This window comes from Octopus sinensis, linkage group LG14 (assembly GCF_006345805.1).
Source record: "Octopus sinensis linkage group LG14, ASM634580v1, whole genome shotgun sequence".
In the NCBI taxonomy this organism is placed as follows: Eukaryota; Metazoa; Mollusca; class Cephalopoda; order Octopoda; family Octopodidae; genus Octopus; species Octopus sinensis.
This window is the reverse complement of record NC_043010.1, coordinates 41,751,960-41,770,989: the sequence shown is the minus strand read 5'-3', so window position 1 is coordinate 41,770,989 and position 19,030 is coordinate 41,751,960. Positions and strand designations below refer to the sequence as shown.

Here is a 19,030-nt window from a genome sequence, read left to right as displayed (position 1 = left end):
TATTGTTTTTTTAATGTATATATCGTTGTATATCCAATTATCGTAATTTTCTATATAATTATTAGATATTAACTTTAAGTTTATTTGTAAGAATTTACTTAGCGATAGATATGTTGTTTGATAGCAAGTATATGAGTTTGTATAAGTTAGATTCATGTATATACATGTATTAATAGCATTAATTGTAGTTTTAAATTTCTTATAATTATTGTTTTAACTTATATATTGTCTTTTTAAATTGTTATTTGCTAGTTACATTATTCCCATTGATAAATATATTTATAGAATTTATTTGTTACTATATAACTACGAATTGATTATTTCTTTAAGTACTTTAAAGATAGGATTTTTGAAAGTTATTATTTAGCCAAAGATATAAAGATAGTTAATTTACTATATCATTCGTTTAAGATGGTTTGTTTGTATTTTTGAAATTAGCTATTTCATCTTTAAATATGAAAAATTAATTTATTAGGTATTTATTATATGTGCATATATATTTATTTATAGAGATTATTTAGATCTTAATTATATATTTATATACATTTATATATGTTCATTGATATTTTATATTTTAATAATATGAATAATCATTTTTTTTGTAAAATATTTATGTAATTAGATATTGACTATTACTGATATTAGATTATTAGTGGGTTTATTACCTTAAAAATTAATACTTAAAAATTAAAATTGATATTTAACATTATAATCGTTGTTTTGACATAATCATAATCGTTAAGTTTCTAGTTTGATAATAGAGTTTTTTTATAAGAAAATTTATTATATTATTTATTTCTTATAAAATATTGTTTAAATATTTTTGATTATTTATTAAAATATTACAATTAACTTGAAGATTGACTGTAACCATAACTCGAATTATTAATTGAATTTAAATTGTTGTTATTCGAATTGGTTACGTAGTGTTTTTACTCTTTATCTTATTAAACTTTTAATACTTTTTGATAGTTTAAAAAAATAAATGAATAAATATAAAAATATAAAAAATATAAAAAATAAAAAAATAAAATAAAAAATATAAATGATAATAAAAAATATATAAAAATATAAAAATATAAAAAAATAAATAATTGAATAAAATAATAATAAATATATATTTATTCGAATTGGTTACGGGCATGAAACGATCGTAGTGTTTTTACTCTTTATCTTATTAAACTTTTAATACTTTTTGATAGTTTAAAAAAATAAATAAATAAATATAAAAATATAAAAAATATAAAAAATAAAAAAATAAAATAAAAAATATAAATGATAATAAAAAATATATAAAAATATAAAAATATAAAAAAATAAATAATTAAATAAAATAATAATAAATATATATATATTTATAATTTATAAGTTTAAATTATTAATTTAAATAATTTTTTTAAAATTTTAACTTTAATTTAAATATTTTAAATGGATTTTTATATTTTATATTTTATATTTTTTATATATTTTTTAATTAATTTTATTTCTATGTATTGGCTTATGATTTTCACTGTTTGATTTCGTGGTTGTTGTATAAAGCTTCGCATTTGTTTTTAGCGATTTATAATGCTTTTTGCAATTGATGAATTTACGTGTTTTCAGAATGTTGCTCATTGATCTCTAGTGAGCATAGGTAGATCTTGTACAATAGTGTTGCATGTCTTACTGTGTCTAGAGCTGTGAGATGATATATACAGTAGTGTTTTGAGAATAAGTGTGGTGTCACGTTTTGTTGCTCTTAGAGTTTTGATGTCTAATTTATTAGCACGCTTTCTAGCCCTTCCTCTCTTCTTTTGTTTCGTAACATTTAAACAGCGTATTTATTTACGTAATTTTTATGTCAGTATATTAAACAATATTAAATAATATAAAACAAAGAGCGGGAAAATATAATCGGAAAAAATATAAAGAAAACGTATAAAAGTACATACTTTTTCAAAATCTTTAATTGTATCATTGATGATAGTGTTCAATTCTGTGGCTTCAGGAATACTTTCACCTGCCTTACACCGACTGAGAGTGAAAGAATAGAGTAGAAGTATTATTCAAACTGTATTCAGTTTTAAACAGTTATGGAATATACATATGTGTGTGTATGTCTGTTTGAGTGTGTATGTGTATGAGTGTGTTAGTGTGTGTGTGTGTGTGTGTATACAGATTACATCCTTATTTTGAATACTCTTTTCCATTTGAAAGGTAATAAATATGGGTGAAATAAACAACAGTAATTCCTTCAGAAAAATATTAAATATATTATTCACACACCATTTGATCGTTATAAAGATACATGTTTGTGAGCCCACATGTCAAAATGCGTGTATATATATATATATATATATATATATATATATAAAACTAAAATGCGTTTTTACCGCTTGGATCGCTTTCAATGCCACTAAATCCCGTTCGATTCACTCCAAACTTTACAGGGACATGTAAAATGAGGTGACGATGCCCGTGGGCTACCTTAGAAATCCCTATCTTAAAAGGTGTGGTTGCTAGGGGACATCTTCCTCACTCACGCTATTTCCTCCATTCCCCTCTAACTCCCCTTCTTTATAACTTTGACAAGTCCACTCCCGTTATTTAATGTATCTGCCTTCCTCAACTCACTCTCGCTACTTCCTCTCTTCCCAGCACATTTTCACTCACTCTATTTCTTACCTTCCCATAACTTTTACTCATGTATCTGTCTGCATTCATACAGAGAAACAAATATTCCATCGCCATCGCCATCGCATTCTATTGTCTACCTGTCAACGCGCCGATCGACCAAATACAAACAGAACACAGTGATAACATAGGTTTTTCGTATCTATTACATTTTAACATTTATTTAGAACCCACGTATGAGAGAGACTCCAACACACACACACACACACACACACACACACACACACACATATACATATATATATATATAATGTGTGCATTATGTGGTCGGTTGAGCTGAAAATATGCACACCTATGTTAAAAGTGCTGGCAAGTTTGCATGACAACTATTTTTTTTCCTCAAATGAAAGGCGTGACCTCTAGGACAAAATTCCTCATCTTATAAAATGTGGCCCCAGTAGACCCGAATGAAATCGGGTTATATTAACCAAAATGTGAAAAGGGGTCTAAATGGGGCTTGAAGGGGATTAAAATTTAAAGGAGCGGGTGTTTAGCAATTCTCTGTTACATCAAGCTAAAAAATTTGCGCCAGCCTTTTAATCGTCAATGTGTTGCCGTCCATGATGAAGAAGTTTTCAATGGTGAGTCTACTGTCGTGAGAAAGAATCAATTCAAAACTTGGTGTTTAGGGATTTTCTTTTACATCAAGTTCAAAATTTTACGCCAGCCGTTAAACTGTCAATACGTTGCTGTCCGTCGTTAAGAAATGCCAGCCATGGTGACTCTACTATCCTCAAATTCTATCCCTTCAAACTTTGGTTTCCAATATTTTATTATTTTTATTCAGCTCGTAAGTTCGTCTGTCCCTTTTAATTGTTAGTGTTTTGCTGTCTGCCTTGAAGCAGGCCTTTCCGTTGTTACTGCCTGATATTTATGATTGATCTTTCTAAATATTTTATTTCTCAACTTACTCAAGATCTTTTGTTGTTTATAAATGGGAGAGAGATAGATAAAGATAGAGAGTAAGAGAAAGCTAGGGAGAGTCCGAGAGAAAGGAAGAGTAAGAGAGTGGGAAAGTGAGAGAGAAAGGAGGGAGAATCATCATCATCTTCATCATCGTTTAACGTCCGTTTTCCGTGCTAGCACGGGTTGGACAGTTTGACCGGGGTCTGGGAAGCCAGGAGGCTGCACCAGGCTCCAGTCTGATCTGGCAGTGTTTCTACAGGTGGATGCCCTTCCTAACGCCAACCACTCTGTGAGCGTAGTGGGTGCTTTTTTCGTGCCGCCGGCACAGGTGCTAGGGGGGGCTGGCAGCGGCAACGATCGGTTGGTGCTTTTTACGTGCCAACAGCACAGAAGCCAGTCAAGGCGGCGCTGCAACCCGCCACGTTCGGATGGTGTTTTTTACGTGCTGAAAGGAAGCAACAGAAAGTAACAACCACACTCTTACCCGCGCGTAGAGCGGGTCACCTTCAGCTAGTATACATATAAACCTAAATCACTTCTGCTCCTTGTTAATAAATTTATTAACCTCTTTATTTATTTAAATACATTAACAACAAACTATAGTTCAATAGTAAATATGGCATTGTATCCCTCCGCCGAGGTCGACTTTGCCTTTCATCCTTTCGGGGTCGATTGAATAAGCACCAGTTACACACTGGGGTCGATATAATCGACTTAATCCGTTTGTTTGTTCTTGTTTGTCCTCTCTGTGTTTAGCCCCTTGTGGGTAGTAAAGAAATATATATTATTTTTCATTGACGAACTTCCATTTTGTATTATATAGATTTCCTTCTACGTTACTCTTCTCTTCCCCTCTTCCTTGTTATTTTTTTCTCTCCAAACTAAATTCTTATTTCCGGTATCGAAGCCAACCTCATAAAAATCAATTATTAGTAAATTCTGACATATTAATCCTTTTTATGCCTTTATTTGAAAATGTTGATTTACTCCCTCCTTATTTTATAATTTTCACCTAAATTATTTTCCTGTTCACTCTCTCGTCACTTCCCCTCTTATTAGATTATTCTATTTCCGTTACCTCATAGAACGCTGTTATTTGAAAATTTTGACCAGTGGATTTTTGTTTATGTTTTCACATTTCAACATACATTTTAGAGTTGTTAGTTTCTCCTATATTACAAATACTGCTTCAGTAGTTACATCGTGGTTTTAGGCCAGTTCACTGACCTGTTACTCTGGAGTTTCCACGGTTTCTATCACTATTTCAGACAGATCAAACTGACCTAATAGTTGAACCTCATCTTTCGGTTGATGGAAGTAGTGCAGAATATAATGCAAATACATTATATGGAAAATAATGATGCGGATAAAGGTAGAGCTCATGTGAATTGTTGAATAAATATACAGATGTGATTGATTTGTCTTAAAGCATGCACACACACGCACTGAAACATTCACGATCACACACACACACACACACGCACGCATGCAACCTTGTTTACAACCCATAAGTATACCTGCATAAGAGATGACTGCATAAATACACATACATATACTCTCTCTTTTACTCTTTTACTTGTTTCAGTCATTTGACTGCGTCCATGCTGGAGCACCGCCTTTAGTCGAGCAACTCGATCCCAGGACTTATTCTTTGTTAGCCTAGTACTTACTCTATCGGTCTCTTTTGCCGAACCGCTAAGTAACGGGGACGTAAACACACCAGCATCGGTTGTCAAGTGTTGTCAAGGCGGCGAGCTGGCAGAAACGTTAGCACGCCGGCCGAAATGCTTAGCGGTATTTCGTCTGCGTTACGTTGTGAGTTCAAATTCCGCCGAGGTCGACTTTGCCTTTCATCCTTTCGGGGTCGATAAATTAAGTACCAGTTACGCACCGGGGTCGATGTAATCGACTTAATACCTATGCCTGTCCTTGTTTGTCCCCTCTGTGTTTAGCCCCTTGTGGGTAATAAAGAAATAGGTTGTCAAGTGATGTTGGAGGGACAAACACAGACACACAAACATATACACACACATATATATATACATATATACGACGGGCTTCTTTCAGTTTCCGTCTACCAAATCCACTCACAAGGCTTTGGTCAGCCCGGGGCTATAGTAGAAGACACTTGCCCAAGGTGCCACGCAGTGGGACTGAACTCGGAACCGTGTGGTTGGTAAACAAGCTACTTAACACACAGCCACTCCTACGCCTATATAAGCGCAAAGGAAGAAGGTAATGTACGGTGTTGTACGGTTTTGTCGCTCTGCGCACATCTCGGACAGTCCTGCTTTGGTAGTCATCCTCGCCAGTAGAGTTTACCTTGTACTCGATACACTGAGACTTACTCCAAGAACTTGATTTCGTCGCTCTTACCCACTCCTGTTTCTATATTCATCGCTAAATTAATTGTAGCTAAATTGGTACTTCCATCAACAACAGTGCCCGAGTTGTAGTGGACGGTAAGCATATGACGAGGTTACAGATGCAAGGTTTCCAATGTTAGTCTTCTTTCGACCCAGGATTGCACATTCGTCAAAGAGATAAGCAGCGAAAAGCGTGTCTGTCAAATGGAAACTACACCTACTCACTTTGAAATATTCAAAGCCACAGTCGAACCAATTCTACTATATGGCTCAGAAACCTGGACGTTATCAAAGAAGCTTGAGAGGCGGTTGGATGGAACCTACACTCGCCTCCTTATGAGAGCTCAAAACCTCTCGTGGAAGCGCCATCCAACTAAAATGCAAATATATGGGAAACTACCACCTGTGTCATCTCTTGTGAAAGGTAGGAGAGTCCAGTTTGCTGGACATTGTTGTAGAGCTGAAAAAGAAGTAATTTCTACTCTTCTCCTCTGGAAGCCATCTACTCGCAATACCAGAGGGCGCACACTCTCCTACCCTGATGTAATCTCCAGGGATACAGGCATCCAGCAACAGGACCTCCGTAATGCTATGATGGACCGTGAAGTCTGGCGTAACATAGTAAATTCCATTGTCTCGACCACGGTCGAACAATGTTGATGATGACTCACCGTCCAGGAAGATGTGTAGGTGATACTATTCGTGTCTGCACGTCAGGAACCACAACATGCCGTTTCCGTCGAAAAATGCACATTCACATACCCACACAGACACACATACTCACGTACATGCATTTAATATGTCTGTGTGTATCTGAGAGTGTGTTTGTGTGTGTCTGTATTTTTCGACATAACCGGAAAAACGTACATCCTAATATAATCCCTGTGTTACATTTGTTCCACTGAGTTGTATAATCCCTTGTCAGCCTTCATAATTGCAATGAAACATTAATTGACCTATCACTAATGAATATATTGAATAATTCCAAAATAAACTGATAAATATATAACTTAATTTTGTTAAACTAAGATTTAAAAGCTATGTAAAGTGTATTTACCTGTAGACATCAGAAATTGATGCATTTATTTCTAACGGCAGGATATCGCCAAACACTTTTTTATTTGGAAGTGCCGTATCTATTAACTGGAAAGAAAAATTAAAGTATTTTAACATTATAATGAAAATTTTGTGAAAATGATCGAAATATAATCTATTAGTAAAAGGAAGACAACGATTAGTAAATAAATAAATCATAGATTACATCTCACTGCATTCAATATCTGTATATATAAAAGGCATGGTGTGTGTGTGTGTGTGAGTGAGTGTGTGTGTGTGTGTATGTGAATGTAATTTATGCAAGTCCACAAATTAGCACGCATGTTGCTCCAATTTTAGAAGACATACGTCATGACACTAGCCATATTTTCGTCAACTTATTTTTCCCAGAGGCACCAGCGAATAGCAGTAAAAATAAATTTTCAACCAAAACTTTTAACAATTTTCAAGTCGGAGAGATCACCATTGTTTACAAACAGGAGTTAAGTCCCCTTCTAGCGACGAGTAAATTTTTTAAAGACTTTTGTTGTTTTTTCCCATCTAGGAAAAAAGTGTTTTGTTGATATACGGGCAACACACGAACATGATTGCGTATAAAAAACATGTATGCAATAGGTGTACGTACGTACCGTACCTGTGTGTATGTGTATGTGTTGCCCATATATATATACTTAGTTGTGATCTGAACATAACTACTTCTGACACAGAGAATCGGGGGCCCTTTTGAGCATTCTGTTTTGCTTGCTGGAAGGGTTTCCAACCCATGGGCAAAGGGAGTTAGATGATGGGGTGGTGTTTTTAAAGGGCTGGCATATGCAACCTGATCACCTCTTCTGATCAAACTCCCACCCATGCGCTCCCGTCGCGACACTGATTCTGCAGAACTGGGTTGGGTGTGAAAACCAACTTTAAAGTATAAATATAGATGTTTTTGAATTAGCAATTTTGTGTTCGGTTAAGTCCTATTTGGGGTGAAAAATCTATAAACTATTCCTTATGGGGGTTTCCATTTAATCAGGATAAAAAAATCGATGATAAACCGATTTTCAACCATAATGTTTACAATTTTTATGTATTTTGTTCAAACTTGATGCCAGCATTACTTAGGACTAGTGGGATCTTTGAATGCTTTAAGTTCTCCAAAAACGAAAAAAAAAAAACGATCGATGAGTGGAAAAAATCAATAAACCGATTCCTTATGGGATTACCCAATCAAGTTGTCTGCAACTCCTTTTCAGCCAAAAGTGTACCAATTTCGACGGATTTCGCCCAAATTTGACGTCGATGTTACTTAGTTTGGTTTGAAATAAAGAACTTGATTAGCTTAATCATTCTAACTTAATACCGGGCAAAGCAGGGCTATACTGCTAGTGTTAACTATAGTGGAACTATTATGTCGTCATACGAAAAGTGTCAAGTATAATTTGTTCACGGAATATTTCTATTCTTTTATGCCGAAAATGTACATTATTACTCAGTGAGTTTCTTATGCTAAAATTATCAACTATAAGGAAGTTGCTTCACTTCATTCTAGGAATATTCTTTTCTACTCTAGGCACAAGGCCCGAAACTTTAGGTGAGGGGGGCCCGTCGATTAGATCGACCCCAGTGTGCAACGGGTACTTAATTTATCAACCTCAAAAGGATGAAAGGCAAAGTCGACCTCGGCGGAATTTGAACTGAGAACGTAGCGACGGGTAAAATACCGCTAAGCATTTCCCGGCTTGCTAACGTTTCTGCCAGCTAGCTGCCTTTTCACTCTAGAAATATTCATAACTTTATTGCCCACAGTGTGATAAACATAGAGAGAACAAACAAGGACAAACAAAGGGATTAAGTCGATTACATCAATCCTAGTGCGTAATTGGTACTTATTTATTCGACCCCTCAACGATGAAAGGCGAAGTCAACCTCGGCGGAATTTGAACTCAGAACTTAGAAGCAGACAAAATACCTATTTCTTTACTACCCACAAGGGGCTAAACACAAAGGGGACAAACAAGGACAGACAAACGGATTAAGTCGACTATATCGACCCCAGTGCGTAACTGGTACTTATTTAATCGATCCCTAAAGAATGAAAGGCAAAGTCGACCTCGGCGAAATTTAAACTCAGAACGTAGCAGCAGACGAAATACTACTAAGCATTTCGCCCAGCATGCTAACGTTTCTGCCAGCTCGCCGCCTGGATCTTTTCACTTTGACCGGCAGATTTTTAAAATAATTTCCTTGTAACTAACTAAACACTTTTAAACTTCGTATACTGGTAGAATGTGTTACATAAAACATCTTTTTCTATTGGCTTTCTTGAGAAAATCCTCTAGTTTGTAAGCTATTTGTTGTTAAATTTCTTGCATTTCAGCAATTTCAACCAATCAATGACGTCTAGTTTGTCAACAAAGTAATAAATGAGCAGGAAGTAAAATACTATGAAAGCGATGAGAAAATATGAGTGAAAATATTGCAAATTATATTTAACGAAAAGAATTGAAACTGTGTGGCTGTAAGGATGCGTACAGTAATATTTCTTTAAAAACCTACCTTTTCTAAATTTGTGTCAATATTTCGTACCAAATCGCAGCCATATCGTTCGACTATGGAACCCGGTATGTAGGTGACAGTTGTCAATATCATAAGTAACCAGCCAAAGAAAAACATAAAACCAACGGAGCTAGAAAAAGAATGACATCGTATTACGTAACTGAAACATCTGTATCATAAAATAATAAAGATAGTTTTAGCTGAATGTATGAAGTAAACAGAAGGTGGTGAAAGCGGGCTAACACTGTGTTGAGACAGTGTATTGAGACAAAATGAATACTATGGCAAATAGTACTTTAAGTCTATGTTTTGCTGTGAAGGTCTTAAAATATTAAAATACACCTAGAATTTTCTCCCCACACTAGCCGAAATGATTAATATAATATTTATCATTGAATGTATTTTGTTTAGATACATACCTTCTTATTAAACTATTTTGAAATATAAAGTGCAATTTATTTATTTTATTTATTTTTATAAATGATTCCTTCATAATAATTTTACAATTTGCCTTACATAATTTTTTACTTATTTACGTATAAAAATATAATTTCTAAATTTTGTGATTTCTATAATCGTGTTCTTATACAAATTCTATATAGCCTATCTCGTTTTGTTCTTTCTTCGTAATTCCTGTATTCGGAAGTGATTATGTTACCTATCTACTACTAGCTACTATCAGATTTACTTTAAGTAATACTCGTTTAAACAAATTACTCTAAAGTTAATATAGTTTTCATTAAAACGTACGATACGATATAATGCCTCATTAGTAAGGTCGAGTTATTTAACATACATTTTTTTGAGCTTTTAAATTACAAAACCATCAAAAATAAACTCCTCAACATACGTTCCTCTATGAAAATCATACCCATAACCACAGAGAAATAACCCTTTCGCCCGGTAGGTGCCCTGTGGTTGAGCAGCGCAGGCCAAGTTGTCATCCAGAGACTGCATAAACAAAGCCAGAAGCAGAGAAGAAGGTGGGATAAGGAGGCAAACCGACCGATAATTGATTGCTGTATCAGGAGTGAACCCAGCAGAAGGGGATTCCGAGAACGAATGAAAGCAAAATGGGATTAGATAGGACTCTTCCAAACAAGTAAGCAACGGTTAGCCGACCAGGCAGGAGCAATAAGAACAAAAGGGTAACAGACATAGAAACAGTAGAGATAAAAAGGAAAGTAGAAGTTAATACTTCGTCAACAGATAACGTGCCCAGCGAGAACAGAAAAACGAAGGGTGACAGTGAAGAAGTAGAGCAAAGTCTAAATGTAAATGCATTCTCAGCAAAAGAAGCAGAAGTAATAGGAAGAGCTATATCGGAAGAATACGATGATGACCAACGAGACATAGTGTGGACGCTGCGCAGATATATTCGAAAAGACCAGGATAAAGAACCACAAAACCTGAGGTACATTGACCGACGCAAACTCAAGGTTGAAACCGAAAAGATTCGGTTCTCCGGCTGTTCCGGACGAGAAATATAACTGAAACTAACAATATTATTTGGGCTGCAGCTATGGTTGCTGAAAATAGAGTTGGATACAATAGAAAAAAATAAAGAAACAGAAGGTAAGGAACCATACTGGTGTAGGCGAGTTTGTGAGAAACAAAGTTAAAAAGACATTTCGGACAACAGTTCAGGAAAACAAATTGTTTGAAGAAAATAAGAAGAAACGGTTTAGGGAACCAGATGGGCAATTATACCAAACGCAGAGGAAAGCAAGGCAATCTGGAGAGGGATCTGGGACCAACCTGTAGAGCATGAAATCCAAATTAGGTTAAGAAATGTAGAAGTCCAAGAAGACATAACGATAACTACAGAAATGATTAAAAAGCTGTTAAGAAAATTCCCAAATTGAAAGAGCCCAGGACCAGAGGCGGTCCACGGGCATTGGATAAAGAAGCTGAGGGGGGTCCATAAAAGGATAGCATAACATAACAACTAGATGAATACTTGCAGAAAGGTGCAGTACCCAGCTGGATAACAATGGGTAAGACAGTGTTATGTGCCAAGGATCCTAAAAAGGGAAATGTTACATCCAACTTTAGACAAATAACATGCCTTCCGCTAATGTGGAAACTAATGTCAGTTACTTTGGCCGATTAACTGTACAGATACTTGGAAAAAAGTGGGCTGCTACCCATTAAACAGAAAGGGTGCCGAAAGAGGAACCGGGGAACGAAGGATCAGCTCTTAATTGATAATCTATCAGGAAATGCAAGAGAAGACATAAACATCTGAGCATGGCATGGGATGACTATAGTAAAGTATACGATATGATACCACACTCCTGGATAATAAGAACAATGGAATAGAAGAGAATATGAGAAGCCTTATATGGACAGCAGGGAAACAAGTACTAGGAGAGGTGAAAATTAAGAGAGGAATCTTCCAGAGGGACAATGTCTTCCGACTGATATTCGTGCTGGGAATAATCCCCTTGAGTGAAATGCTACAAAATAAAGTTGGGGTATGATCTGGGAAGAGGTAAGGGAAAACTAAAACTAAACCACTTGCTATTCATGGACGACCTGAAGTTATTCACAATAAGTGAGGCAGAACTGGTCAGCATAGTCCTGTCTGTGCGAATTTTCTCCAGTGATATTAAGATGGAGTTTAGAGCTGCACAATATAATTGTCAAGACCTACCAAAAACTGAGCAAGTATAAAGATCATGAAATAGAAATTAGCAAAGTGTGGAACCTCAAGACTAAAACAACACCTGTTGTCATAGGTGCCCTAGGAATGATGGCAAAAGGTGCTGATTGCTACCTAGCTCAGATACCAGAAATCCCCAAAATGGCAGAAATTCAAATGTTAGTGCTCATAGGAACTGCCCATATCCTACGTAAAATACTGTCTATGTAATTTTAAAATACTTAATTTTCTTATGGTTTCTTAAACATTCTCTAGGACAATTCCATGTACAAAACCAAATATATGGTACCCTAGGCATAACACCAACATGAACTTCTGGGTGAGACTTGGAGCCAACTTGTACAAATGCAAAGCAAAAGTCAAACATAATAATAATAATAATAATGATAATAGAATGTATTATCGCCACCATCAAGGTGAACAAATTCGTTTCAATAGATGAAAGAATTCCATGTATTTTTCTTAATTCTCATCGGTTGCTTTGATTTTATAAATCTGCGGTTTATGGTTTTATTTTGATGATAGTGTTGAATGTATGATAATGTTGATGATGAGAATGAGGAGGAGGAGGAGGAGGAGGAGGATATGAATTTAAAATCCAACTCACAACATCAAACAAATTCCACCACAGTTGGATGTTGAATTCCTTTTAGTGGGTTTCTCCATGTCTCCATTTCCACATGTGCCAAGTATTATTCCAAGAAGTTGAAAGATTGGTATGAGAGCAGTAATGCACCCAAAGGGGACAATAATGGCCAGCCTGTAAATAAAAATCACATAAAATGAATGTCATTTAGCTATCTGTTTACATTTATTGTTATTGATTCTAAAGAGAAATAACCCTTATTCAATCTAATCGTTTGTATTACCATCCTTGTTGTGTGACGTCATCAATGTCAACCTTGCCTTTTCCTTGGAAAACCTCAGTGGGGTTGAAAGCACGAAGAGCAACTGCTGGTCCATCACATAAACTTTTTCATGTCAACACCTAAGGAAGGAACTTTCCAGGTGAAGAAATTCGTGTTCAACCATAACCGAAAGGGCTGCACATGGACGGTTGTCGTTATTTGGCCTAAAGGACTTGATAGTTTTTGACATTACATGATTTATCGGCCATTCTGTTGATTCTTACACGGAAGAAGAAAAATCCATATTCATTGTTGTTGTTATTGATGTTGTCAGTTAACAATTACCACCTCGTCTTTTATTTTTCAAACCCAATTTATCCAAAATGATTCTTTGATGATTTGCGCGGGATTTAGCTGCAATTTCTAACATATCGAGTGACCATGAAGCAGTGTCCTCCTTCATTCGTTGATGGATATTTGTTGAAAATTATTTACTAAATCAACATCAACCAAAAGCATTCCAGCCATGGCTAGCTTTTTTCTGTCGAGCCCGTGTTACAAATGCTACATTTTTGCAATTAAGTTTTAGCTATCGTCTTTTTTTCTAAAAATGTTTTAATGAGATCCGAGCGAAATTTAGCTTCTATTTCTAGAAGGTAGAGTGACGAAGAGTGGGACTCCTTATTGTATAATTGTTAATTACAAGATTCCCTCGCTTTACGGAAGTAATTTGTTCTGGAAAATCTAACCGTAACATCAAATCTCGCGATGCGAAATTAATTTTCTTTTTGATTGTCACGTTATCAATTGAGATTACATTCCTACAGACTTTTTCTGAAAAAAAGAAACACAAGAAAACAAGCAACGTGATCAGATGATAAAGAAGGAAATGATTTCTAAAAACAGTGTAATATAAATGCATAATCAATAGAAATATGTTAGGGAATTAATTTGAATCGTAATATCGTTCGTTCTTACCACAAAAGATGTTGACTATTGTGAGAGGTGGTAGTGGAATGAGCGTTGCAAGAAGGATAAAGGACAATATTTACTATTTTCATTATCACCAATATCAGCTGGATGAGTGAAGAACTTATCCAAACTTGTTTGTTATTTATGATGCGTCATCCCTTTGCACAGTATAGGAACTGAGCTCATTATAAACTCATGTTAATTCTTATGCTACCTTCACCTTTTCTTCCTCTTCATTTTGTTTCTCTTTGTACCTCTTTTCCCGTGCCTGCCCACTCTAGGCTCACGAAGATGGTCTGATAGCTGTGAGGCGATTTATGCTACCCCACCACTGACCACAGAACTCCCCAAACCACAAACATCATAAATATCCTTATCATTTGATTCCTAGACAATTGCGAAGTTATCTACATAACATTTTTTTTTCACTTTCAGTAGTCGCTGGTGAATATCGCCTGGCGGTCAAATAAATGTTCACCCATCAGACGAAATCCGGTTACAGTGGAACTGATCGTACTGACCGACCACGAGCATAGGCGAAGGAAAACCAATCTGCTATATATGGCCCTACATAATTTATCTATGTTGTATAGTTCCCTTTTCTTCTTCTTCTCCTCCTCCTCCTTCTGCGTATCCTTCCTTTTGATTCCCCCACCCCCACTACATAATCTCTACCCCACTTACTCACCCCATATTCACACTTTTACTAATTGTTTTTGTTTCCTCCTGATATGAGCCAAAATACAAGGTCTGAAAGACACACAATGTGACAGTACATCTTTGATACAAGTCTGATGAAATGCCTCTCTAATGTCTATAGCTGCAAACATTACATAAGTTTTTGCGTAAACTAGGGTTGCAAATAGAGTTAGTTCAAAAACAACTGAAACGAATCATTAAAGATGTGCTAAAGAATTTTCTTTGTCTTTTTATCACTCGTGTATATATTGGGTCATCCCATAAATGATGCAGTGTTTTCAACTGCATGGGTTAAAAGTCGGAGAGAGACAGATAAACTACCTGCATCAACTTGCTATAAAAGCAGGTAGTAATTATACCTTGTACTTATTCTTAGCGCAATTTTTGAAGAGTGCAGTTCAATTTTAACAGTTATTTTTTCAAAGCTATAATAGAAGTGACAAAGGAGTATATTTTGTATATTTTGCTTTATAAGTTCAGTAAAGGCAACAACGTAACGGTGCGATGAATATTAATACAGTATATGGGGATCGGACAATAAGCGTAAGCCAGTGTCAATGGTGGTTCCAGAAATTCCGAGCCGAAAACTAAGCTTAGAAAACGAGCCTCGTCACAGAAGATCTGTAGAGCTCGACGAGGGAGTCCTGAAAACCCTGGCGGAAGAAAATCTCATGGTAACTGTTGAGGAACTGGCAGAGAAGCTTGGATTTAGACATTCAATCATTCGACACCTGCGTGCCGGCAGAAGAGGCAGCAAATTGAGTCAATGGATTCTTCACAAACTTTCTGAGTCTAATCGCGCGCAGAGACTGAATGTGTGCTCTTCTTTGCTGTCACATCTCACGAATGAACCTTTTTTGGACTGAATACTGACTGGTGACTAGAAATGGGTCCTATATAAAAATGCCAAGCACCAAAGACAGTGGATAGGGGAAGGAGAAACAACGACACCCTGGGCTAAAGAAGGTCTTCAACCTCGTAAGGTGTTGTTATTTGTTTGGTGGGATGTGAAAGCTTTAGTCTACTTTGAACTTTTAAATCCAAGCCAAACGATAACAATGGCGATCTACTGCGAGCAGCTTGAGCGGCTTAAGTCAGCGCTAGAAGAAAACCGACCATCTTTGGTTTCAAGACGAAAGGTGTTCTTCCATCAGTATAGTGCTTGGCTCCATACAGCGAGGATGACATTCCAAGGGCTGGAGCAGTTTGAATGGAAAACGATGCCCCACCCACCATATTCTATGGGCATTGCCTCATCTGATTATCATTTTTTCCGCAGTTTTCAAAATCAGACGAGGTCAGAACAGTACTGGAGGAGTAGTATTCGTCACGGACAAGAGAATTTTGGAGGAGGGGCCTTGCAAGCCTACCAGATAGATGGAAGAGCATTGTAGAAAATGAAGGAGAATATATTTTAGTTTAAAAAAGAACTTTATCTTAATTTTCAAAAAAGGAGTATTAAAAAAACCGTATTATTTATGGGATGACCCAATATATATATATATATATATATATATATATATTTTAAATTTATATACATACATATATAGCTAGCTAGATATAATAGATAGATAGATAGATAGATAGATAGATAGATAGATAGATAGATAGATAGATAGATAGATAGATAGATAGATAGATAGATAGATAGATAGATAGACACTCACATTATGTGGATTATATATACATATGTGTATGTGGGTAATGCGCGGATTGTTTTTCAAATTGTTCATTTAAACTACGCAATCCAAGTTTCCGTAAGAGCTAAATTACAGGCCGTATCGCTCTATTAATGGACATACTTTACAATTTCCGTAAGCGTGAAATCTTATAACCTGTTAGAAGGATGCATGTACTTGTGTTTAAAGTGTTTCCTTCACTTTGGTTATACATCAATCAATATAAGAAAAAAACTATATTTCTACAAAATAAACCAACCAGTAAGCGTCAGCTTCATTACCGATATCGTCGTAACTTAGTGATAATCCCTGTTTCCGAAGATCCGTTGTTGTTCTCTACAAAATAAAATAAACTAAGTTAGCATCAGAAATAAAACTATGAAATATAGTATGGACTAAATTAAATTCATGGTTGTTATATAACGCTGAAGCGTTTTTTGTGTTGTGTCTATACAAATGACAAAGCCATAGTCCAACAATTTTTTTAATTTATTAGGTAAACCCATTTTATTTGAAGATAGACTTTAATCAATACAAACAGAGGTAGATGAATATGTTGTTATCTATGTAATGGCAACTTAGTTATAAAAGTACGACATATACTTTTTATGTATTAGACGAATAGGTTGCAGTTTCACTTTTGCATGTTAAAACGATCCATTCAATAGCAGTTATGTCTTTGAAGATATATAATAATCAAACGCCCGACCAATAAACCCACAAGGGGTTTTAAAAAACTCGGAGAACAGTGAGTTATCACCCGGTTGAGCTGCTACTTCTCCGCCTTGAGAAGTCACAGTTCCGATACTACCGGCATATACTTAGAATGTCACGGGAAAGAATCACAGTTTCTTCTAAGCCAACAAGAGGTTAGACCAAGAAAAAAAATGATTGGATAATATCACGCTTAGAAATCCATCAGGAAAGTCAAGTGACAGTTACTTCTGATAGGACCCCATGAAGGAGGTGCCTGGGGATTCTACCCCCATGACCCTCCATGGAATAGTTGGCTGAGAAGATGGAAAGATAGTTGGACAGGGAATGGGTAGAGGACGAATGGGTAAGGACATTGCCGAACATAGAAACGCTTTACTGTTATAATGCTTTATAACATTTCGAATCTATTGAAATCATTCAACCTCAAATAGAATATAAATATCCAAGGTCGCGTGGTATATTTGACATTTTACTCTTTTATGTATTTTTCTATAATTTATTTGTTTATTGAAATGTTTATTGAAAATTGCCTGCTGGAGTGCACAAGTGAATTTTCGTTTATAACTTAAAGCTTGTAAACAGAAATCAGCTATTAAAACCAGATGTGTTCAACGTGAAAACACCACGGTAGCTCAGTATTAATGCAGAACTTATATGAATGCAATTGACATTGAATTTTCATTTGCCTTTCAGTTGAAATCGATCTCGCAAAATCAGAATACTTATTCGTTAAACTTACCCTTAAAATTCCCTTCTAGCATATACATTTCCACAACTATCTCCAGCTCTTCGTAAAGCAGCATAAGGTTGTTTAATCTTTCTATATACTAAGTAGGTTCTCACAAATTCAATATGTTTTACACAAATAAACGAAAGCGTTTCCTCGCAGATAAATGGTTGCAGAAAACCCCTTCAAACATCTTTATGATATCATTGTCATTAAAACAACTTTAAATGTCTTTAAAATATTGAAAATTCAAAGATATTCCTTACTATTGAATCGCCAATACTTTCTTTAAGTTTCAACGTGTCTTTTCTATACTTTTCAATAGTAGACCGAAACTTTGTAATGATATTTTTTATGTCTGAAAGTAAAAGCGATAAAATAAATAAATAAACAGTTATTATAATGACTGTGTTAGTTGTGTTAATAGTTATTAATATTACAATAGTATCAGTTGGGTGTCAGTAATCTCGACTAGACGCTTTGGAATCTGTGCGCACAGGAGTATCGGTCAAGTCCTCAGAAACAAAAAGAAGTATCTTTTTCCCCTATACAAACCGAGTACTCATGCATACGGTAGCACAGTAACACGTCGTGTCATCATATTCCAAAATGTCTAGATACTCATGAGCTAGAAATTGTTATATTAGATTGCGTGTGATTGCTACTCATAGCACCAAACAAAAGTGGGGAATGTGATGTTTATCGTGCCACCAAAACTAATGAACGGTTATCTCGCTCACAATCCTGTTATTGGTTAACGATTCAAAGAGACCAGTATTCTCTGTTAGTAATTCAAAGAGACCAATACTCTCAGACAATGTCTTCACTGTGGCTATAGACGTTTTATTTGTAGAATGGTTCGTTGAATGAAATTTTTTAAAGTTACTGATGTGGTGCATAAACTTTTAAAGAAGGAGAGGGAATGGAACGGAACGGAAGACAAGATGGAGAGTAACGACAGAAATAAGTCAAGTAATTGTGATCAGAATGAGAAATAAACGGAGCACTAACATTAAGTACGAAAGATCTTTTAGTGTGGTTGAACCTAATGAGAAAATGAGTATATGGTATGGTGGTATTCCATTCTGGGTAAGTTTATGGCAGTCAGAAGCGAGTGAGCAGAGATGAGCGAGCAAATCAGTGTTGATTGTATTGCAAGAAATATTCCACAAATGCATATA

At 35.6% G+C, this 19,030-nt stretch overlaps 1 protein-coding gene across 5 annotated transcripts in view; it reads right to left on the bottom strand.

The window, feature by feature from the left end:
• LOC115219257 (prominin-1) overlaps window positions 1-19,030 on the bottom strand; it is a 68,435-nt gene that overhangs the window by 11,259 nt on the left and 38,146 nt on the right. For all 5 annotated transcript variants that reach the window (XM_036508903.1, XM_029789408.2, XM_029789409.2 and 2 more), the window contains exons 11-16: window positions 18,116-18,207; window positions 16,665-16,741; window positions 12,815-12,967; window positions 9,543-9,672; window positions 7,003-7,088; window positions 1,932-2,013 (exon numbers count right to left, since the gene is read on the bottom strand). In XM_036508903.1, the coding sequence (XP_036364796.1) occupies window positions 1,932-2,013; window positions 7,003-7,088; window positions 9,543-9,672; window positions 12,815-12,967; window positions 16,665-16,741; window positions 18,116-18,207 (620 nt within the window). The remainder of the gene's footprint in view (window positions 1-1,931; window positions 2,014-7,002; window positions 7,089-9,542; window positions 9,673-12,814; window positions 12,968-16,664; window positions 16,742-18,115; window positions 18,208-19,030) is intronic.